Source organism: Lampris incognitus, chromosome 21 (genome assembly GCF_029633865.1).
Source record: "Lampris incognitus isolate fLamInc1 chromosome 21, fLamInc1.hap2, whole genome shotgun sequence".
Lineage (NCBI taxonomy): Eukaryota > Metazoa > Chordata > Actinopteri > Lampriformes > Lampridae > Lampris > Lampris incognitus.
This window is the reverse complement of record NC_079231.1, coordinates 11,538,692-11,562,726: the sequence shown is the minus strand read 5'-3', so window position 1 is coordinate 11,562,726 and position 24,035 is coordinate 11,538,692. Positions and strand designations below refer to the sequence as shown.

Genomic DNA, 24,035 nt, shown 5'->3' with positions numbered 1-24,035 from the left:
ATGGGGCAAGTGAACAGGAGTTAATCTTAAACTCTCCTAGTGCAGGGCTTCAGACGGGGACTAAAATGGTTGCCAATGTGGCTAAGTGTTTAGTTTTGCAACCGTTTTTTTCTGCCTGTCGCCAGTCACCACCGTAACTCACAAGCAGGAAAAAAGTAGAAATTGAGAAGAGGTTGGTGGGTGAAGGCAGAGAGGCAGCCCAGCCGCTCAAACATTGTTGGCCATTTCTTTTGCCATGGTATGGCAACCGTCAGATTTGCAGACCCCCCCCCCCATGTCCCCAAAGCGAGAACCCCAGAATGGTGAAGAGGTCCAGGCCTATCAGGTTGGCCCCCTGGCAGGCAACATGAAAGCCAAAGCTGAGCAGAACCCTGGCTCCATAGCAAACGGTCACTTGGAGTGAACCGACCAGATCAGTTCTGGAGTTTCGATAACCGTAGAGGGCACTGACAGAGGGAGTGAACAAAAGAATCGTCTGTAGGTGTCTACATTGAGGAGGGAGACACTGGCCCCTGTTTCCAACAGCAGGGTAATGCACACATCATTGAGGTTTACAGTGCATGATTTAAATGCCACTGGCCCTGAGTCCACATTGTGAAGGATGGCAGGTGCAGACCGGGGTGCGTGGCTTTTGGACCCCGGTGCAGAGCGGCAGACAGTGGAGAAGTGGTTTTGCTTACCGCAGTCACGACACGTCTGGCCATGGGTTGGGCAGTTCTAGGCTCTAGTGGCATGAGACCTAGATCCACAGTTACTGCACTGCTCAGTACAGCCGAGGTGTCGGGGTCCAGCGCGTCGCTCTGGCAGGGAGGCAGCCTTGAGGAGTCCGCGTGGCTGGATGCTGACGCTTGTTGCTTACCTTGAGTAGCAGCACACTCAGCTGCACTCTCCACTTGTAGTGTGATGGTAATTACTTTGGACAGCAACAGATTATGTGATTCAAGCAAGAGTTTATCGCGCACTTTCGCATTGTTGGTGTGTTCGATAAGCTGGTCACGGATCATTTCGTCCTGCAGTGTGCCAAACTTGCACAAGCTAGCCAGCCCCCTCAAGTTGGCCACATATCGATGCACAGACTCACCGGGCAGCTGGCGTCGCTGTCGGAATAGAAATCACCATAGGAGAGTGTGCTGTGGGGCAGCGAAGTGGAAGCTGAGAAGAGCCACAGCCGAGTCAGAGCTGACGTTGGGGTTTTTCCTTAAAGTCCTGAACACACACTTGACCCTTCGCTCCCAAGCAGTGTTGCAGCAGTGCCCTCTTCCGAGCTGAGCTGAGCTGGGCTGGCTTTTCCTGCGGTTTGGGTTTGAAGCTTGTTTAACCTTGTGGCCGTACAGTGCTGTTCGTCAGTTCAGCTCAGCTCAGTTTTGCTTAATTAGATCTGCTGGGAAAAATTACCAAGGAATGTATAATTACCTCGATCAGTAAACCAATCATCTTCCTGTGATATTGCCTGTTACTAGGTAAACTGGGAACTCAAGTTCATATGATGGACCTACTTACTGAAACACGCACACATGCACGCACACACACACACACACACACACACACACACACACACACACACACACACACACACACACACACATACCTATATCTTAGAAGAACAGGTTGACAAGGACACACCTCTACCTAGATGTTAAAAACAAGCCATCTAATTAGAAATATAACAAAGCTACAATCTAATAAATCAACCAAATAGGTCCTCTGAGTGAAAATGATACATGACTAAACCAAATCATCTTCACATATTTCCATACCCAAACAAGAAGCTCAGCTCTCATGGACTGCTCAGAAGAAATAACTAAATAAAAACGGGGGTCATCGGTTGTCATCGGTGCAGGTTCTGCTAGCAGAGCCTCTCTTCAAGGTGACCCGCTGCAGTTAAACAGCATCGGTCGAGCGGCCATCGACCAGCGGCACCACACAGGTGGACCCAGCAGCTGGACACGTAATTACAACAAACCTTCGGGATTCGAGCGAACCCGGTCTCTTGGCGGTGACGGCAGGCTTCACCTGAATATCAGCTGTGAAGACACATCGGTATTACGCTGACAAATGGCTGTACAGTAGGTGCCAAATTAGAAATGACCCTGATATCCGCCCCACACACACACACACACACCATGTCATCCTATACTTGTGGGGACCCCTCATTGACTACATTCATTCCCTAGCCTTAACCATCATCACTACATGCCTGACCTCAACCCTTACCCTAACCTTAACCCTAAACCCAAGTCCTCACCCTAAAATAGACCCTTTTCCTCACGGGGACCCAAAAAATTTCCCACAAGGTAGGTGGTTTCTGCTTTTTCTATCTTAATGGGGATATCTGACCCCCACACACACACACACACACACACGCCTCTTGTCTGCTGTCTGATCTGCAGTGATAGTGTTTAAAGTCGTGTAAGGGCCCTGACACACCAGTCCGGCCGTCGGCCAATGTCGGGCCGTCGGTGAGCATCTGTCACCCTAGTTTTTGTGGTGTGTCCCGCGCACTGTCGGCACTAGTTGGACCCCGGTCAGCAGCTTTTCAGCCGATTCAGCATGTTGAATGGGTGGAGCCCGTCGGTGAGAGAGATCACTCTGATTGGCTGTTCAGCTTAGCGGATCAGTGCAGAACGTACATGCTAGTTGGCCGTCGGCTGTAGTCTTTGCGGTGTGTTCAAGTGCTACTTTTTGGCCCAGACGGCAGGCGACGTGAGGCGACGCGACAGTCGGTTTGGTGTGTCTGGGCACTTAGGCTGCATATTAAGAGTTCAGAAGGATCTGTCAATTATGAGGACAAGAGAATGAGGAAGAGAGCAAGTTCATCATTTTTTCTCCACTTTTAGAAGGAAAACAGTCATTCTCCCATTCTCCTGTGTAACTCTACAAAGGCAGCAATTACTTTTCTTTCTTTTTTAAATCGGCAGATATATAATATGAGCCAGAAATGGTTCAAAACCACATTAGAGAATCATAGTTTGCATTTTCAGTCCCTTCTGCAAATTACTATAGTGAAACTCCACTCAATGTGCCTCCTAATTGACTCCCAGAGCTCTGTGGGGGGGAGAGCGAGAGAGAGAGAGAGAGAGAGAGAGAGAGAGAGAGAGAGAGAGAGAGAGAGAGAGAGAGAGAGAGAGAGAGAGAGAGAGGGAGGGAGAGGGAGGGGGGAGGGAGAGAAAAAGAGAGAGGGCTACTGAGAGGGGGAGGAAGGGGAAGAGCAGAGGAGAGAGAGTTGAGCTTTCTGTTTCATAAACAGTGTTTACTTTAAGCCTTATTAGTATTAATAGCAGTGACTTCAGAAAGCTCATATTCTGCCATTGGACAGTTTTGTATTATTTATGATGGAAATGAAAGGCGGGGAGTGCTGCAGAGATAGGGAGCGCTGCATAGCAAACTGTGTTGCCGATGCCAGTTTACATAACCAGCACTTGGGTAAACAGCGGATTAAGCGCCGCATGGGCCAGGAAAAAAAAACCAGAGCAAAATGTTATATCCACACATTAGCCTATTTAAGAGCGGCTGGGAGAGCACTGGGGAGAACACTGTGAACCCTTCTGATGCAGTGATCTTCATCTGCAAATCCTTTTGAGCATGCAAAGTGTGGATGTGCTGCAGAATCACACACCCCGCCCCGTAACTTCTGCAGCGTTCGTCTCAAAAACCGAGGTCAAAGTAAGAGTACTGTACCTTAGAAACATCCACGTCTATATTAAGAAAACGCCAACTGTTGGTTGTGTCATTACTGAGGCTGCCGAGGGTAGGCGTCTTCTGTTTCTGCGCTAGCGAAGAGAAAAAGGTAGCATTCTGAGTAACACACCCGAATCTCACAGAACAAACGTCCGTATACAACTTGTATGCAGTTCCCAAAAATCGTCCATTGACACAAGTTGTCAAATGAATATGATTTATGTCCACTAGTCTTGTAGGGTCAGCTGTGACTACACGGCTTTATGAGTACACGTATGTACTTATATACATGTGGCCTCGCGACACTACATGTCAGTGCATTAAATGACCTTGTCACATGCACATGATGTATTTCATAACATATCGACGAATGAGGACGTAGCTGAGGACATCTGCTCTGACCACCTGCTATTATATGAGAGATGGTGAAGTTTAGGTATAAAGTCAGAAATGGTTATGTTTAGGTATTAGATTAGAGATGGTGCAGTGTAGGTTTGGTGTGGGTCAGGGCAGGGTAAGAATGTGGGAGGCCAGGTGTTAAGTGTAAAAATCTGCGTTCGGTGTAAATCGGGGTTAAAAGTTGATCTGAGCAGTATTCCTCAATTTACACCCTCGATTCACTGATTCATTGGCGATCAACACACACTACACCGCCAAAGGTATGTGGACACCTGAACATCACAGCCATATGTGCTTGTTGTTCCAAAACAATGGGCATTAATATGGAGTTGGTCCTGTTACGAACTCAGGAAGGACCCCGACCGTTGGACACACAGACAGGATGAAACGGTAAAACTTGGTTTAATGAGCAGAGGCAGGCAGAGGGTCAGAACACCAGGGAATCAGTGTAATATGCCGTCCAACAGACAGGGAGCAGGCAGGCGGGTAAACAGTTTCCAAATTCAGTTCAGGGTACCGGGATGTCAGTTCAAACCAGGCAACAGGGGCAGGCAGCAAACACAGAGCCCAAGGTACAGGCAGCAGAGTTAAACACGGGCAGGTCAGGCAAAAAGTTCACAAGGAAAAAAAACGTTGGACTACTAGGTGGCAAAACACACTAGACACAGTCTGGCAATGACACAGGGAAACCAGGACGGCATTAACGCTGAGGAGCTAATCAGGGAATGGGCAACAGGTGGGGAAGACACGGGACTGACTGGTGGCAAATGCAGGGGCAGGAACTGAAACGACAAGCCAGGTAAGTATTTCAAAATATTAAAAAAAAAGGTGAAATGAGTGAGTGAACTGAGAACACAGTCATAGCAGGTCCCTCCTTCGCTGCTATAATGGCTTCAACTCCTCTGGGGAGGCTTTCCACTAGATTTTGGAAATGGCTGCAGGGATTCGCTCCCATTCAGCCACGAGAGCATTAGTGAGGGTCGGGTACTGATGTTGGGGAGAAAGCCTGGCTCACAGTGGGCCTTCCAATTCATCCCAAATGTGATGGATGGGGCTGAGGTCAGGGCTTTGTGCAGGTCAGGCAAGTTCTCCCACACCAAACTCAGCAAACCATATGGACCTTGCTTTGTGCGTGGGGGCATTGTCATGTTGAAACAGGAAAGGGCCTTCCTCAACTGTTTACACAAAGTTGGAAGCGCACAATTCTCTAGAATGTCATGATGTTCATGCTGTAGCATTAAGATTTCCCTTCACTGGAACTAAGGAGCCCAAAAACAGCCCCAGACCATTATTCCTCCTCCACCAAACTTTACAGTTGGCACAATGCATTCAGGCAAGTAGTGTTCTCCTGGGATCCACCAAACCCAGATTGGTCCGTCAGACATCCAGATAGTGAAGCGTGATTCATCACTCCAGAGAACATTTCCACTGTTCCAGAGTCCAGTGCTGGTGTGCTTTACACCACTCCAGCCGATGCTTTGCATTGGTGATCTTAGGCTTGTGTGGAGCTGCTTGGCCATAGAAACCCATTTCATGAAGCTCCAGACAAACGGTTCTCGTGCTGATGTAGCTTCCAGAGGCAGTTTGTAACTCGGTAGTGAGTGTTGAACCGAGGACAGACTATTTTTACACGTTTCAGCACTTGGTGGTCCCCTTCTGTGGTCTTGAATGGCCAACAGCTTCACGGCTGAGCTGTTGTTGCTCCGAGATGTTTCCAACAGACTTACAGTTGACCAGGACAGATCTAGCAGGGCAGGAATTTGACCGACTGACTTGTTGGAAAGCTGGTATCCTATGAAGAGTCAAGGTGAAAGTCACTGAGCCCTGCAGTACCACCCATTCTACAGCCAATGTTTCTCTATGGAGAAAATCAAGAATACAGCCATGCACTGTATGCTTTATTTTATGTACCCGTTAGTAACGGGTGCAGCTGAAATAGCTGAAACCACTAATTAGAAGGGGTGTCCACATACTTTTGACCATATACCGTATTTTGGAACTTGACAATATGGTGTGAGACTGTGTTGGTGTAATAAGACCATCCTTGCTTCCATTTCAGCATACCATCTCAGCATCGACCTGCTGAAGTGTCCTTGTGGAAGGCACTATCAGCTACCTCTCCCAACCAGCTCCAGAGCCTCTGACCTTTAACCTTATTGTGATTACAGCAAGTAAAATCAAGACATTTTCAACAGTTGAATTAAAAAAAAAACAACAAACAAGAAATCACTTCCATCATTATAGTTAATATGGGTTAGGTTTTCTGTTCTGTGACTCGTCTCATTAGATCAAGTCACCATGCTGAAGATGTCTGCATGCTGCTTCTTGCTACATCTAGACTTCTTCACAGCTTCTTTCATTCACTCTGGATTTTAACCCCCAAAAATGACACTGGAAAATTATTTATACACTATTTGAATGAACAAATACACAACAAGACTGGGTCAAAGCCCAGTCTATGTCTGGACCGTGTATGGTCAATGTTTGAAACTGTGGCCAGTTTGTTACAGGGATAGTCAGTGGTAGTGTCTATAATGTGAATTCCTGGATATTAAATATTCATCTGCAATTTTCTGTACTGGTCCCAGTAGTATTTGTTGTTACAGTGTACCGAAGTAGCACATCACAACATGGTTACGCTACGTTCCGGTAAAAAAAGAAAAGGCTATCAATGCAGTTGCAAGAACAATACTTAACACTTGTATCTTGGGATGTTTGATCTGAAAGAGAACTTAATTTAATTGTAATTATAAACATTCTAATTATTCATTAACTCCCCTCCTCTTTCATCTGTGAAAGTCTCGTTTTTCCAAGACTCACTCTGGATTGACAGGCGAACTCACAAAGAATGGATTGTGGCCGCTGATAGCACCGTGAATTGTGCATCATTGGCAACCACTATCTGCCCCGTCTCAAGGTCCGATTCACAAAAGATATTGTGCCGCTGATATTACAGCACAAACACACCCATTAAGTTTTGCATCTGATTGCAATTCTCCATGTGTCAAAGTATAACTGGCGGCTTTGCACGAAGAACTCAGCAGGCAGGTTCAATGTCCTCCTTGATGTCATCAAGTATAGCAAGAATTGTTTGACCTGGCAACCTGCATCTGCAGATGATTTCAGTCTCAGCTAAATCAAAAAGTGATATCCTGCTGCAAAATATCTGCTCACGAGCACGCCTGGCATGACGAGGCCTTCGCCCGGCTACAGTCACTGCTGCCATGATCACTGGGAAGTCTGGCCGTCAGTCACCAACAACTCTCTGAAGACACCGATCATTTTCACTGCATGTGGCTGTTAGCACTGGTGTGCAGTGAGTCTCATTTGCATAGAAAGGGGCAAATTTTGCACCAAATGTATGCATATTACCTAATGTAAATACATGCAAATAGCACCGCAGCACCGAGACGCTGTTTGCTTGGCAGTGCAGTTAGGGCTGCATTTCACCCTTAGCGGGTTCTTTGAGAATTACACGGTTTCTTTTGTCTTACTTGTGCAGGTTTAGCAGCCACAAATGCTGCACATTCCTTTTGTGAATTCACCAGGGAGTGTTTTGTCAGAGTCATTGTTAGTTGGGATGCTTTAACTGTGCGCTCTCCCTCATGCCGCTCGGCGCTCCGCCGGCCAGTCGTGTAACTTCATTGACGTTGTTGGTCACCTGATCCAGCGGCCCAATAATGTCAAACATGATCACTCAGGCAGTCAGTCAGTCAGTCAGCAACATCAACAGTCTTTCCAATGAATGTGTGTTCCTCACAGCTTAACCTGTTTCCTATTGTCCTGCCACAGTTGGGTGGCCATTTTGTTTTCAGCAGTTTGTTTTTTGTTTTTTTATTTATTTCCCCCCTTTTTCCCCCCAATTGTATCTGACCAATTGTGCTGCTCCACCTCCTCTGCTGATCCGGGGAGGGCTGCAGACTACCACATGCCTCGTCCGATACATGTGGAGTCACCAGCCGTTTCTTTCCACCTGACAGTGAGGAGTTTCACCAGGGGGACGTAGCATGTGGGAGGATCATGCTATTACCCCCAGTCCCCCCCCCAAACAGGCGCCCCGATCAACCAGAGGAGGCGCTAGTGCAGTGGCCAGGACACATACCCACATCCGGCTTCCCACTCGCAGACACGGCCAATTGTGTCTGTAGGGATGCCCGACCAAGCCGGAGGTAACACAGGGATTTGAACCGTCGATATTCGTGTTGGTAGGCAACGGAATAGACCGCCACGCCACCCGGACACCCCCAGCAGCTTTTAAAACAAGAACAACAAGTCAGTACAAAACACCACCACAGGCTATACTGAATCAATCTTTATTTATATTAAATTAAAAATATACTTTTGACAGATTCATGTAACAAACATGAGGAACGGTATTTCTATGATATAAAGCTTTGGGTGTGGTTTTTTTAAAGAACATGGCAGAGATATACTCATAGCGGCGACCACACCAGAGAGAGGGACATACAGAATGGAGGCAAAGCTAACGGACGTGAGGAGCAGAAGACACCTTCTCTCTAGGTGAGCTGGATAATAAGCATGCAAACACGCAACAAAAAATATATCATATAAAAAATAAAAATTGGCCAACAAGTAAAAAAAAAAAAGAAGAAAAAGTTGTATTGTGAAGGCTGTGTCTGTCGGACCGGGGGGGGGGTTGGAGTTGGGGGTTGGGGGGTATTTGCTCAGTATTAAACCCGGTTCAGAGTAAAACAAACAGCAACTAACAATGAATGAACTATGTGGGTTAGCCGGCAGCACTGATCTCTCTTTTATGAGAGACAGGAGAGGGAGAGAGATACAGGGAGGAAGAGGAGAGAGAGCAATATAGGGAGGAAGAGAGATACAGAGATAGGGAGGAAGAGAGAGATATTGGGAGGAAGAGAGAGAGAGAGAGATAGGGAGGAAGAAAGCGAGAGATATAGGGAGGAAGAGGAGAGAGAGAGATAGGGAGGCAGAGGAGAGCGATAGAGAGGAAGAAGAGAGAGAGCTTGGGAGGAAGCGGAAGAGAGATAGGGAGGGAGACAGAGAGAGATAGGGACGAAGAGCGACAGGGAGGAAGAGGAGAGAGAGACGGAGGAAGAGGAGAGACAGAGAGATGGAGAAAGAGGAGAGAGAGAGACAGAAGTACAGCAAGGTGGCTTGTTCTGAGGTGTTCTCATTACTGAGGAACAAATGAAATGTGACAGGCCTTGACATAAGAAACAAAGAGACATGGTGGACTGAATCTACCCCCCGCCCCCCCGCATACCCCCTCCCCCCCATGCAGACTCTCCATTGTGTTGAGCTGACCAGAGAAACCCAACAGGGGCACTGAGAAATTCTCCTGCTGTACAGCCACCGGTGGGGATGGGGGCGGGGGGGGTGTCAAATGTTAAAATGAACAATAAACACTTTTAAAAATCAGATCCTGGTCATCTGAAGGTACACTTACATGAAGCAAATATGTACGACTTGTTCTTTACAGCCGGCAGGTTGTGAAGCAGAAGAAAAACAGCAGCAGGAGAGAAAAAGAAAGCATAGAAAGTCAAGAGCATCGCCTCCTATGTACAAATCCACCACGGCGGCCGCTTCACTGCTTAGAAAAATACTATTCACATTTGTCGCTGAAGTGTCTCACTAAGGTTTGTTTAGTTTTGGAGGAAACCCCCCAGAGATTCTGTACAGCTGTGATGTTGTGGTCATTTAAACACAAGGATGCGTGGTTATTTCTGACTGACAGGAAACGACTCGTGCATGCGAGTTGTGTAACAGCTTCGACAGTCACCTGGTTAACACTCGTGTTAAATAATGTGGCCAAACATGGAAAACTAAAGCATACATGTTCCAGTCTTACAACACAGCAGTTAATATGAAGACCAACAAAAACAACACAACCGTGGAGAGAAAGGCTCTAACAACAACACAGTACAGCCTGACTCCACACTAAACACAAGATGGAGGACTCGATTACCAGGGGTCAGGGGTCACCGGTTTGTGCTACTGGATTTGGAAAAATCCTCATCAGGGAATTTTCTGAAGATTTCCTGCAAACGTGTCCGTGTGTTGGGACACAAATCTGAGTACAAATATCCACACATGAACACAACCAGGACACTTAAAATAGTGACACACACTCTGGGCGCCATGCAGGATGGTACCATACACTGATACTGCGGATACTGGACAGTATAGGGTGTGTGTGTGTGTGGGGGGGGTATTAAAATGCCTGCACCCCTCCTCCACCTTAGAAGAACGTTATCAGAATCTCACATGAAGACTTCCTGCCAGTGTGAAGACAAATAGCAAGTTTACACAAGGAGACAAAACATGTGAGGAAGTGAGAAATCCATCATGAGCAAAATAAATAACTGCTATGCCTACACTTACCAACTGATGTGTACACTTACCAACTGATGTGTACACTTACCAACTGATGTGTACACTTAACAACTGATACAAAGGAAAATTCGTTGGAAAACAACACTACCTTATATCCTTTCACGACACTTTTAACACTTAAAACAACAACAAGTCAGCTGTTTTCAGAGCTGTTAAACAAAGAAGTTCAGGATTTTCCCCCGAGACGGGTGTGGAAAATTCTGGAAATAATTTTTATCAAAGAATATAAAAAAAAATTTAAAAAAAAGGAGGCGGGAATAGTTGCTTGATTGACATTTTGACATGTGACATCGCCTCATGTGGATAACACGTGGATAACATGTGGCCGCTCATCTCGTTAGCATTTCACTATGATCAATTCTTCACTCACGTTAATATGTCATCCATGTCTGTACTGCATGTCTAGTACAGACAATCCAAGGCCTGTGTGTGTGTGTGTGTGTGTGTGTGTGTGTGTGTGTGTGTGTTTGTGTGTGTGTATATACACACACACACACACACACACACACACACACACACATTCATATCTAGGGGCAATTTAGTATGGCTGATTCACCTGGCCTACATGTCTTTGGACTGTGGGAGGAAACCAGAGCCCCCGGAGGAAACCCACACAGACACGGGGAGAACATGCAAACTCCACACAGAGGACGACCCGGGACGACCCCCAAGGTTGGACTACCCCAGGGCTCGAACCCTGGACCTTCTTGCTGTGAGGCGACGGCACTGACCACTGTGCTGCCATATATATATATATATATATATATATTATATATGTGTGTGTGTGTGTGTGTGTGTATATACATATATATAGTATGTGTGTACACACATTATTCCTTCTCTCATTTCTGAAAATGTAGATTTGGCGGTTGCTTCCACCACACAAAATAAACATGCTGAAATGCTGTATGAATATTTCACGTGGATCTGAGATACGGTCTTCGTTTCACTGAGTTCAAGGGACTACAAAATACTCCCTCATCAAATAATCATGGCATCATCAAAGTGGCATCATAAATACCGCTCCAACCAAATGGAAAAACAAGGATGTTTGGACACTCCTCCAGACCGTCAATACCATCCAACACAAGACATCTTTCTCCCGGCCAGAGCGCCGTCCTTCTAAAAGCATCTCGCCACGTCTCTCGGAAGTGATGTAGGACCAAACGCTGCACATCTCTCCAGGATCAACAAACTGAATATTTCAGTAACGAAGAAGGAAAATTCCTCATTTCTACCTGCTAGTTTGATCAAAGTGCTGCAAATGGGGTAAAGCAAAATAAGTAGATCATGGCAGTACACATACACAACGGTGCAACACACACACACACACACACACACATCTGCACATGAAACCCACAGACAGGAAATAAACTGTGCAGACAGGAGGACACGGCTGATGAAATCAACATTCATCTTGGAGGGACGTGAGCCAAAGGTTAAGTTTAGGGTTGAGAAAGCAGAAGATTACAAGAGTCTGTGCATATTCATGAGGCTAACTTGCCATGCTAGTCAAACATCCAGGAGCAGGGTGTTTGGAGGAAGAAAACAACACTGGATTTTCCCAACATCTCCTGAATCTTAATATGAGCTGTGTTCTCCGGCGCCGTGGGGAGAAGGCCGGCAGAGGAGCAGAAGTAGACGTGAGTCAACGTCTTCGCTGATGGTTGTTCAGCAGCGATGACTGGCAGTATTATTAAATGCACAATCTGATATGGCCGTGTCGGTGTTGTTCCCACGACACCCCAATTAATGTTGCTCCACAACCATCACAGCAACAGACCAATCATATTGTTGTGATGTCGCGCCTTTGTGACACGGAGAAAAATACCAAAGCTAAGCTAACCTAACATAACCTCAACCACAACCTAACCGGAACCTAACCACAACCTAACCCTAACCTCAACCACAACCTAACCTGAATCTAACCACAACCTAATCCTAACCTTAACCACAACCTAACCCTAACCTAACCTGAACCCGACCACAACCTAACCCTAACCTAACCTGAACCTAACCTTAACCACAACCTAACCTGAACCTAACCACAACCTAACCCTAACCTCAACCACAACCTAACCACAACCTAACCCTAACCTAACCTGAACCTAACCACAACCTAGCCTGAACCTAACCACAACCTAACCCTAACCTCAACCACAACCTAACCACAACCTAACCTGAATCTAACCACAACCTAATCCTAACCTTAACCACAACCTAACCCTAACCTAACCTGAACCCAACCACAACCTAACCCTAACCTAACCTCAACCTAACCTTAACCACAACCTAACCACAACCTAACCCTAACCTCAACCTAACCACAACCTAATCTTAACCTAACCTGAACCTAACCACAACCTAGCCTGAACCTAACCACAACCTAACCCTAACCTAACCTGAACCTAACCTTAACCACAACCTAACCTGAACCTAACCACAACCTAACCCTAACCTTAACCACAACCTAACCCTAACCTAACCACAACCTAACCCTAACCTAACCTGAACCTAACCACAACCTAGCCTGAACCTAACCCTAACCTAACCTGAACCTAACCACAACCTAGCCTGAACCTAACCACAACCTAACCCTAACCTCAACCAAAACCTAGCCTGAACCTAACCACAACCTAACCCTAACCTCAACCACAACCTAGCCTGAACCTAACCACAACCTAACCCTAACCTCAACCACAACCTAACCCTAACCTAACCACAACCTAACCCTAACCTAACCACAGCCTAACCTGAACCTAACCACAACCTAACTACAACCTAACCTTAATCTAACCACAACCTAACTACAACCTAACCCTAACCTAAATCTAACCACAACCTAACCTGTACCTAACCTTAACCACAACCTAACCTTAACCTAACCTTAACCCCAACCTAACCTTATCCTAACCTTAACCACAACCTAACCTTAACCTAACCTGAACCTAACCTAACCTATAGCTAACCTCAACTGTCTTTTCCGTCATAAAGGCATGACATCACTACGTGATTGATCAGTTCTAAAGATGGTTGTGGAGCAACATTAACTATGATGTCATAGGAACTACACCAACACAGTGATATCAGATACACCATTATTAGAGACTACAGTATTAAAGAGGGAGAGCGCCCCCTAGATAGTAAGGGCAACCATGATTACAACGTGGGCCTTTGTGGCTGAAGGAAAATTAAACCTATGCTAAGAACACCTATAAGGGTGTTTATCTCAATTTCTATAGAATTTATCTCACAGAATAAATATCCATTGCTATGCTGATGATACTCAGCTGTATGTGCCTATAAGGAATGATGATCCTACTCAAATGACTACTTTAGAGGCCTGCTTGGTAGCTGTGAAAATTTGGATGTAACTACATTTCCTGCTTTTAAATTCAGATAAAACTGTTGAACCTGCTAGACACAGACACCAATCTGATCAAGTAACGATAACAATAAACAACTCTGTGGTTTCACAAAATATGGCAGCCAAAAATCTTGGTATTACGTTTGATCCCAGTCTTTCCTTTGATAAGCACATTAAAGAAAGCACCAAGGCTGCCTTTTTACACTTACGTAACAGAGCTAAAATTCGGTCCTTCCTGTCCATGGCTGACATCCATGTTAGATCAGAACACAAGGTGCTTCTGCTGACTTGTAAAATCCTAAATGGGCTTGCCCCATCTTACCTGTCTGATCTCCTTAAACCGTACATTCCATCTCAAGCTCTCCGCTCTCAAAATACAGGGCTCCTGTGTGTACCCAAAGTTAAAAAGAAGTCAGCTGGTGGCAGGGCTTTTTCCTATCGGGCTTCATTGTTGTGGAATAACCTGCCTGCTGCCGTCAGACAATCAGAGTCGGTTGAGTCCTTTAAATCCAAACTTAAAACTCATCTTTTTGTTTTGGCTTACAATTAGTTGCCTTTAAGTTGAGTGCTTCACAACCTGTACTGCATGGCGGAGATGGTTTCTGTCTCAATGAATTTACCAACCACTGTTCTGCTGACGAGAATATAGCGTGTAGATCATAGCGTATAGATTATAGAGTATAGATTATAGATTATTGCAAACTGTTCTCTTCTCTCATGTCTTTTCTCTCTCTCTCTGAACGATGTCTTCTCCTTTCTCTTCTTCTGTATGTGTGAATGGTGTGATGTGAGTCTCCCCTGTGTGCCTGTGTAGTCTGTCCTCCTCCCAGGTCTCCATGGTGATGGTGGTTGCCACCTGCATTACTGCTTGGCATCCTCCTCATCATATTCTTCATATATTTTATAATTCCATTATAATTCTGTTATCCTCTTTCAGTGTTGTATTGTGTAAATTGTGTAAAGACAACATCATCGCACGTTGTGCGTCTTAGGAGAGAGATCCCTCCTCTGTTGCTCTCCCTGAGGTTTCTTCTTATTTTTTCTCCCTGTTAAAGGTTTTTAGGGAGTTGTTCCTTATCCAATGTGAGGGTCTAAGGACAGGATGTTGTATTGCTGTAAAGCCCCCTGAGGCAAATTTGTAATTTGTGGTAATGGGCTTTCCAAATAAAATTGACTTGACTTGACTACAGTTGGGAAGATAGGTATTGACTTTAACGATTCATTTTAATGATCTAAAATAAAGAGCTCATCCGATTAGGACATCCGTCTCTGAAAGTCAGTTTTAACCAGGATGTCCTCATCATGAAGGATTCCATGTAAACTATGTGAGGGTATCAGAGAAATCCCCCGGATGTCTTGTGTCAACGCTCTGACATCACGTGGGCTCAGCACACGGCCAGTAAGACTGGGAGCACTGGGATGGCAGCTCATCACATCAGGTGTTTGTTAAAGGACCCTGTTGGTCTGATTCATGCTGGCTGCCTTCCCTTCACTTTCCTCCATCTGGTCTGTGATGATGGTTTGGGCTCCATGTGTTTTGTCTCCTCTGTGTTTAAGAGTGACACCGGTGGAGTTTCTCAGCATTGAGTCTATGTGACGTTAAGCAGACTGCATGGCGCTCCCTAGTGGCACTACAACAGACCTACAGCAACATGACTGTATCACTAATGGACACAAAGGACTCAGGCTTTTCTAATCTGCTCTCAACATTTCAGACTACCAACACGTGCATGTATTTGTTATTCTTACTGTCTCTTTACAATGGACTTGGACTATTTAGAGTGAATCAAGTGATGTGACTTGTGCCTTTCAAGGGGATTCCAATAAAGAGCAAACCAATACAAATGAAATACCTATGAAAGTGAGAATTAGTGACTTAATCACCTCAGCTGTATATACATTCTAATCATACTATAAAGATTTGATTCTTAGAAGTGTTTCACTGTCTAGTAAAACAACCAATATGAAACTAGACAGCAGCAATACTGTAGAAAAAAAGCTTACTAGGGTCTAAGGACAGGATGTAGTGTTGCTGTAAAGCCCACTGAGGCAAATTTGTAATTTGTGATATTGGGCTACACAAATAAAATTGACTTGACTATTTCCATGCTTTTTATTTTTTGTCACATAATTATATAAATACTAAACCAGTGTACTTCATTTCTATAGTAATACTATAGGAACTCTTTAGGAACACTTCCTACATATATCATAGAACTATGATAGTATTTGTGTAGTAATCCATCCACTATCCAAACCACTTATCCTGCTCTCAGGGTCGCGGGGATGCTGGAGCCTATCCCAGCAGTCATTGGGCGGCAGGCAGGGAAACACCCTGGACAGGCCGCCAGGCCATCACAGGGCCCACACACACACACGCACACGCACACACATTCACACCTAAGGACAATTTAGTACGGCTGATTCACCTGACCTACACTACCGTTCAAAAGTTTGGGATCACATTGAAATGTCCATATTTTTGAAGGAAAAGCACTGTACTTTTCAATGAAGATAACTTTAAACTAGGCTTAACTTTAAAGAAATACACTCTATACATTGCTAATGTGGTAAATGACTATTCTAGCTGCAAATGTCTGGTTTTTGGTGCAATATCTACATAGGTGTATAGAGGCCCATTTCAAGCAACTATCACTCCAGCGTTCTAATGGTACAATGTGTTTGCTCATTGGCTCAGAAGGCTAATTGATGATTAGAAAACCCTTGTGCAATCATGTTCACACATCCGAAAACAGTTTAGCTCGTTACAGAAGCTACAAAACTGACCTTCCTTTGAGCAGATTGAGTTTCTGGAGCATCACATTTGTGGGGTCAATTAAACGCTCAAAATGGCCAGAAAAAGAGAACTTTCATCTGAAACTCGACAGTCTATTCTTGTTCTTAGAAATGAAGGCTATTCCATGCGAGAAATTGCTAAGAAATTGAAGATTTCCTACACCGGTGTGTACTACTCCCTTCAGAGGACAGCACAAACAGGCTCTAACCAGAGTAGAAAAAGAAGTGGGAGGCCGCGTTGCACAACTGAGCAAGAAGATAAGTACATTAGAGTCTCTAGTTTGAGAAACAGACGCCTCACAGGTCCCCAACTGGCATCTTCATTAAATAGTACCCGCAAAACACCAGTGTCAACATCTACAGTGAAGAGGCGGCTGCGGGATTCTGGGCTTCAGGGCAGAGTGGCAAAGAAAAAGCCATATCTGAGACTGACCAATAAAAGAAAAAGATTAAGATGGGCAAAAGAACACAGACATTGGACAGAGGAAGACTGGAAAAAAGTGTTGTGGACGGATGAATCCAAGTTTGAGGTGTTTGGATCACAAAGAAGAACGTTTGTGAGACGCAGAACAAATGAAAAGATGCTGGAAGAATGCCTGACGCCATCTGTTAAGCATGGTGGAGGTAATGTGATGGTCTGGGGTTGCTTTGGTGCTGGTAAGGTGGGAGATTTGTACAGGGTAAAAGGGATTCTGAATAAGGAAGGCTATCACTCCATTTTGCAACGCCATGCCATACCCAGTGGACAGCGCTTGATTGGAGCCAATTTCATCCTACAACAGGACAATGACCCTAAACACACCTCCAAATTGTGCAAGAACTATTTAGAGCAGAAGCAGGCAGCTGGTATTCTATCGGTAATGGAGTGGCCAGCGCAGTCACCAGATCTGAACCCCATTGAGCTGTTGTGGGAGCAGCTTGACCGTATGGTACGCAAGAAGTGCCCATCCAACCAATCCAACTTGTGGGAGCTGCTTCTGGAAGCGTGGGGTGCAATTTCTCCAGATTACCTCAACAAATTAACAGCTAGAATGCCAAAGGTCTGCAATGCTGTAATTGCTGCAAATGGAGGATTCTTTGACGAAAGCAAAGTTTGATGTAAAAAAAATCTTATTTCAAATACAAATCATTATTTCTAACCTTGTCAATGTCTTGACTCTATTTTCTATTCATTTCACAACATATGGTGGTGAATAAGTGTGACTTTTCATGGAAAACACAAAATTGTTTGGGTGATCCCAAACTTTTGAACGGTAGTGTACATGTCTTTGGACTGTGGGAGGAAACCCACACAGACACGGGGAGAACACGCAAACTCCACACAGAGGACGACCCGGGACGATTCCCAAGGTTGGACTACCCCGGGGCTCAAACCCAGGACCTTCTTGCTGTGAGGCGACGGCGCTAACCACTGCGCCACGGTGCTACCTATATTTGTGTAGGAATGTCAACCAAAAGAGGGAAATTCGACAGTAATGTGAACAGTACCTGGTACAGTCTTCTTTGTATGATAATATAATTTGTTTATAAGGGGCAGATCCTGTCTGTCAGACAGGATGAGGCGTCTCAGAGGCGTTCACGTTGCCACTGAGGTGTGTCTGGAAACAAACGGTAATGCGTTGAAGCCAAAACAAGAGCGGTTTATAATGCAGTCATCTTATCCTCCGACCCTTTCCTGGGTTTTATTCTGCAGGACGGCTGCCAACACACAACCAAGGAGGGGAGACGAGACTTTCTCTGTCTTATCTCCGTTTCTGTTGTTCCTTCTCCGCCGTAACCAGCCGTTCAAGCATGAGACGGGCCTCAAACACAGTCAAGGTCTTTTCTACAGATATAATAAGGACCACTTACTTTCCCATTATAATTGTCTGGGGTCATCTCAATATTACTCACACTGTCTTCTGAACGCCGTCGTTTGACACGGTCTCTAACTTGGTTTGCAGACAACGTGTCCACTCGCCTTGATGCATGCTCAGTAATGCAGGTGAGCAATTGTGTCCAGATGAACTGATTCAACTTCCTGTGAATGTGTTCCCTCAAACCCCCCATAGCTCACGGCTTCTCTTGAAGTCCCAAAGAATTTCACACAACTCAATAAGCGACGGACCACAATCTCCATAGTTTAGGTGACTAATTCAAAACCAACTGACTGTAAATTATGAAGAGAAGTACTAGAAATCCAAAAGCACACAGCTTCTTCAGTAGCTGTGTCAGACAATCCCTATTGTGCTCTCTTCCTCTAGCACTTTCCTTTGTAATGTCAATAAAATTTCTATCCATCCATTATCCAAGCTGCTGATCCCAGTTGGGGTCACGGGATGCTGGAGCCTATCCCAGCAGTCATTGGGCGGCAGGCCGGGCGGGATACACCCTGGACAGGCCGCCATCCATCACAGGGCCCACACACACACACACACACACCCACACACAGGGACAATTCAGTACAGCAAGTCACCTGACCTACATGTCTTTGGACTGTGGGAGGAACCCGGAGCCACTGGAGGAAACCCACACAGACACGGGGAGAACATGCAAACTCCACACACAGGACGACCCGGGACGACCCCCAAGGTTGGACTACTCCAGGGCTCGAACCCAGGATCGTCTTGCTGTGAGGCAACCGCACTAACAACTGCACCATCGTGCCGCCCCCGTCAATAAATTCTGAAATGGTTATCTACATTATCGACAGTTTCTAGCATCGTTGGTGGCGGCGTTGTTATGGCGTCAGCGGACCGGAGCCGCTCAAGAGACACAGAGCGTTTACGTCACCCAAACCCACAAACACAGAAAAACTACTAGAAATATAAACTGCAGAATATGGATGCTGTCAGCGCCCGACTTTCCTTTCTGCAGAGAGAGTAAAGAAGTTCATTGCGGAAGGGAAGGGGCCTTGTTTTTAAGAGAAGGGTTGTTGTGTTTTAACAAGTCTCAAGTGTTCAGGGGTCACACAACTCCACCTGTGCACAACACACCACCAGAGAAGATTGTTTTCTGGTGCAAAGTGACTGGGAAGGCAGCCAGTCCGAATCCGACTACCGGTGTCCTTTAAAAACATTGGATGTAATGAGCTGCCATCCCAGCGCTCCCAGAAAAACAGAAGTAAAAAAGAAAAAAAAAGTTTTTACTTTTCAGGGTTTTGCAAGGTGTCAGCAGCGATATTCTAGAAGCTTCAGTGTCACGCAGAAGAACGGCCTTAACGTTGTGTTTGTTAACAGGAAGAAGGTCACAGCGATCTATCCCTTCATCACCTCAACCTCGCTATCTCACACACACACACACACACACACACACACACACACACACACACACACACACACACACACACACACACACACACACACACCAGCTGTGTCTGTACTGTGCTGGGCTGGTGCTGTCAAGTTCATTCCTCGTGGTCTTCATTAGGAGGCTTTTCTGAACCTCCTACCACGTCTTAAGAACTTATTCTTCTCTCTCTCTCTCTCTCTCTCTCTCTCTCTCTCTCTCTCTCTCTCTCTCTCTCTCTCTCTCTCTCGCTGTGTGTCTCTCTTGCTGTGTGTGTGTGTGTCTCTCTCTCTCTCTCTCTGTGTGTCTCTCTCTCTCTCTCTCTCTCTCTCTCTCTCTCGCTGCATGTGTGTGTGTGTGTCTCTCTCTCTCTCGCTGTGTGTGTGTCTCTTTCTCGCTGTGTGTGCGTCTCCCTCTCTCTCTTGCTGTGTGTATGTCTCTGTGTGTGTGTCTCTTTCTCTCTCTCACTGTGTGTGTGTGTCTCTCTTGCTGTGTGTGTGTCTCTTTCTTGCTGTGTGTGTGTCTCTTTCTCGCTGTGTGTGTGTGCGTCTCCCTCTCTCTCTTGCTGTGTGTGTATGTCTCTTTCTCGCTGTGTGTGTGTGTGTCTGTGTGTCTCTTTCTCTCTCTCTCACTGTGTGTGTCTCTCTCTCTGTCTCTCGTTGTGTGTGTGTGTGTGTGTGTGTGTGTGTGTGTGTGTGTGTCTCTTTCTCTCTTGCTGTGTGTGTCCCTCTCTCCGTCTTGCTGTGTGTGTCTTTCTCGCTGTGTGTGTGTGTGTGTCTCTCTCTCTCTCTCTCGCTGTGTGTGTGTCCCTCTCTCCGTCTTGCTGTGTGTGTCTTTCTCGCTGTGTGTGTGTGTGTCTCTCTCTCTTGCTGTGTGTGTGTCCCTCTCTCCGTTTTGCTGTGTGTCTCTCTCTCGCTGTGTGTGTGTGTGTGTGTGTGTGTGTGTGTGTGTGTGTGTGTGTGTGTGTGTGTGTGTGTGTGTGTGTGTGTGTGTCTGTCTCTCTCTCTCTCTGACCACCACTTTTAAGATGAGTTGCAGAATGAGGAAGCGTATTGTGCGACTCAGCAGATACAGCAGTTTGCCTAATTATCTGCCTCTTCTCGGGGCATGCCATCCAACCTCATCTAATGCAGCGCCACCATCTGAATGGAAAAGCCAGAGCACAACGGAAAGAAACGGATTTAAAGAAAAGAAAATCTTCTCTAATTGCAGCCAGTGTGTGTGTGTAGATGTGTGCGTGAATTCTCCCTCGTGAATGCTCTTCTGTATAATCACACAGAGAAGAGCTGGGACCTGCGTTGCTGGACTGGTCAGAGACCAGTTTGACTGACACATGTCAATCCAAGGGAGCGGCCGGTTAGCTGGGCCATCCCAGTTTAACGGGTACAGTGGAAAACACGAGATGAAACTCACACATCAGACTGCAGTTGACAGATGACACATTTGTTTTTCTTAAATGTGGTTAAATGATCAACGGCCAGCGCTCCGGCCGCCATGTTCATTTCAGTCTTTTTTCTCCCAGTTTGGCTCTTTCTCCTCGGCGTCTTTCGTATCACTCGACACCTTCAGTAAAGTACATTGGTTCAGTCCTACTGCTCATTTCAGACACCCTTGGCAGAATAATGCTCATGTTAAGACCACTGAAAAACATAAAAAAGTCTGATCTCTCATCCCTCTCACACATCTGTCAGTGGCTGGCAGTGAGTTCACCAAAGAAAAGGTCCCCCGAAGTCATTCCATGTGACTCCACCTTGTTCACCACCCTGCTGGGCCATCCTTCCAGGTGATATCCAGTATCTCCGCCACTGTGTGAGTGTGTGTGTGTGTGTATGCGTGTGTCGGACATAACTTTTACACTTCACATACCCGGCGGCTCGAAGCGCAGTCTCTATCTACAGAGGGTTGAATGGACTAGATGGTGTGAGGCGAAGGTGTAGAGCGAGTCTGAGTCAGATTGGCTTGTTCCGGGTTCCGGGTGAGGTGAGGCGAGGCAAGGCGAGACAGCGTCGCTACAGTCTCGCGTACAGCAGGTGGCACATCACTTGGAAAAAAGGTTCGAGGAGATTCTGATGGCGGCCGATCCGATTCCCCCGTGTGGGAACTGGGTGTTTAGAGGCGAGATTGGGGGAACGAAACGCGGCGGTCTTGCAGGAAGTTCTAGACCACGGTGTTCCTCTGCCGGTATGGGGGAGGGGGCAGCACAGCACCAGACTTCAGGGAAAACTCGGACATGTACTCTGGGTTTTCAGCTACTGCAGGCCGAATGTGGCCATTCTGTTTGTAGAAGAGTTTGGCATTGGTGGAGCCTCCGTGAGCTCCGACCGCAGTCGCCTGGTTGGAGGATTTTGGCGGCAGGCTGTGCTGCCAGTACTCCGGATTGTCAAAGGTCACCTTCAGCTTTTTCCCTGCTGCCTTACCTGACGACTGTCCTCCCTGCTTCAGCATGCTGGCAGGGTGCATGGCGGCAGCGGTGGCGGAGGCGGCATGGCTCTGGTACGCCGGCAAGCTGCCGTGCATGCTAGGGGCCGACGTGGACAGGGTGCCCGGCTGGCACTCCACAGTCGATGCCGTCTGGCTCTGGCTGGCCGAGGATTGGCTGCTGGCAGGTTTGACAGTGTGGTGGGTGTGGAGGATGTGAGCAGGTGGTCCATGGAGGCAGGACACGCTGGACGGCGATGGCTGGGCAGATGGGAGGGAGAAGTGGGGCAGGCTGGTCTGAACGGTGAGGGGGTGGTGGGAGCCGGGGACCGTGGCTGAAACAGATGAGGAGGTGTGGGAGGGGAGGGGCAGACCGTTCCTCCTCAGCACCTCCAGGCCGAGCTCGGCGGCACTGTGGAAGGTGTTGAGGTACAGCGGCTCGTTGATGTACTCGTCCTCGCCTTTGGGCTGGATGTTGGGTGTGCCATGGTACCCTGGGTTGTCCAAAGCATGGATCTCCCCGTTCCTACGTCGAGAGACAAACGGATTCTCCTCGATGGGGTTCAGGTATTCTGCAGCAGAAGAGGAAAGAGAAAGAAAGAAAGAAGAAAGGAAAGAGAGAGAAAATTTGAGTGAGAGAGGCTGCGAGGAGACAAAGGAACAGAACTAGAAAAATGGGCCAAAAGGAGAGATGAAAGATAAAGAGGCAGACTAGACCAAGAGAAACTGCAAAAGAACAGAAGAAGAGAGAGATTGAAAGAGAGTTCATCCGCTTATGAGGTGTGAAGATGGAGTTGATAATGGAGATAATGATGAACATTCAGAGGCAGCCAAGGCACCTTGCCAATATTTTTCTGGCAGTGGAAACTCCGTCTGCCAGGGAGCAAAACAGCAGCACGAGGAGCCCCTCTTCACCGCTTCCCAGCACCCTAATGGTCGGGTGCGAAACCTATCGATTTCCCTCCTTCCTCCTCGCCTTGACACTGCGTCAGATGCATTTTGCTGCGGGCTTTCCTCTGTATCAGAAGCTGCTCGAGAATCAAAGACAACAGCACCGCTGAAACCACCTGCTGATCAAAACCTGCACCAACGACTCTGAAGGCAGGGAGCAGCAAGGAATGTGAGTCGGTGAAAGGAAACAGACTGACATGGCATGAGTGGACGCAATGACAGACAGAGAGGCGGGTTGACTATCTTATAATAAATCATATCTTATATATATTTTATAATAACTCATATATAGTTCATATATATCTTATAACTCATATATTTTTTTATATTTATAATAACTCATATATTTCAGAAATATTTTATAACTCATATATTTTATATATTTTTTAATAACTCATATATATTTCATATATTTTTTATAATAACTCATATTTCATATAAATTTTATAATAACTCATATATTTTATAATAAATCATATATATTTCATAATAACTCATATTTGCTGTGTGAATGGGACACTAGATAACACAGAATATGAAATAAAATAAATGGAATGAACACTCGCTTTGCCAAGTAAATGAACAATGTAAATATCGCTTGTTGTTTCACACTAAGGTTGTGTTGCATCAAAATACATTCAGAGGGAAGTAAAAAGCAGTACACCACCTTAAGTTACTCCCCTTTAAGTGCACATCAATTCATGTGGGGTTTTTTTGTTTTTCCACCCCAACTGTACTTGACCAATTACCCCACCCTTCTGAGCCATCCCGGTCACTG

At 46.1% G+C, this 24,035-nt stretch overlaps 1 protein-coding gene across 1 annotated transcript in view; it reads right to left on the bottom strand.

Annotated features, from left to right (window-relative positions):
• Positions 1-22,045: 22,045 nt before the first annotated feature.
• The window catches only part of LOC130131813 (receptor tyrosine-protein kinase erbB-4-like), a 350,966-nt gene continuing 348,976 nt past the window's right edge, over positions 22,046-24,035 (bottom strand). Inside the window, exon 28 of the mRNA XM_056301588.1 lies at positions 22,046-22,878. Within this exon, the coding sequence (XP_056157563.1) occupies positions 22,046-22,878 (833 nt within the window). The remainder of the gene's footprint in view (positions 22,879-24,035) is intronic.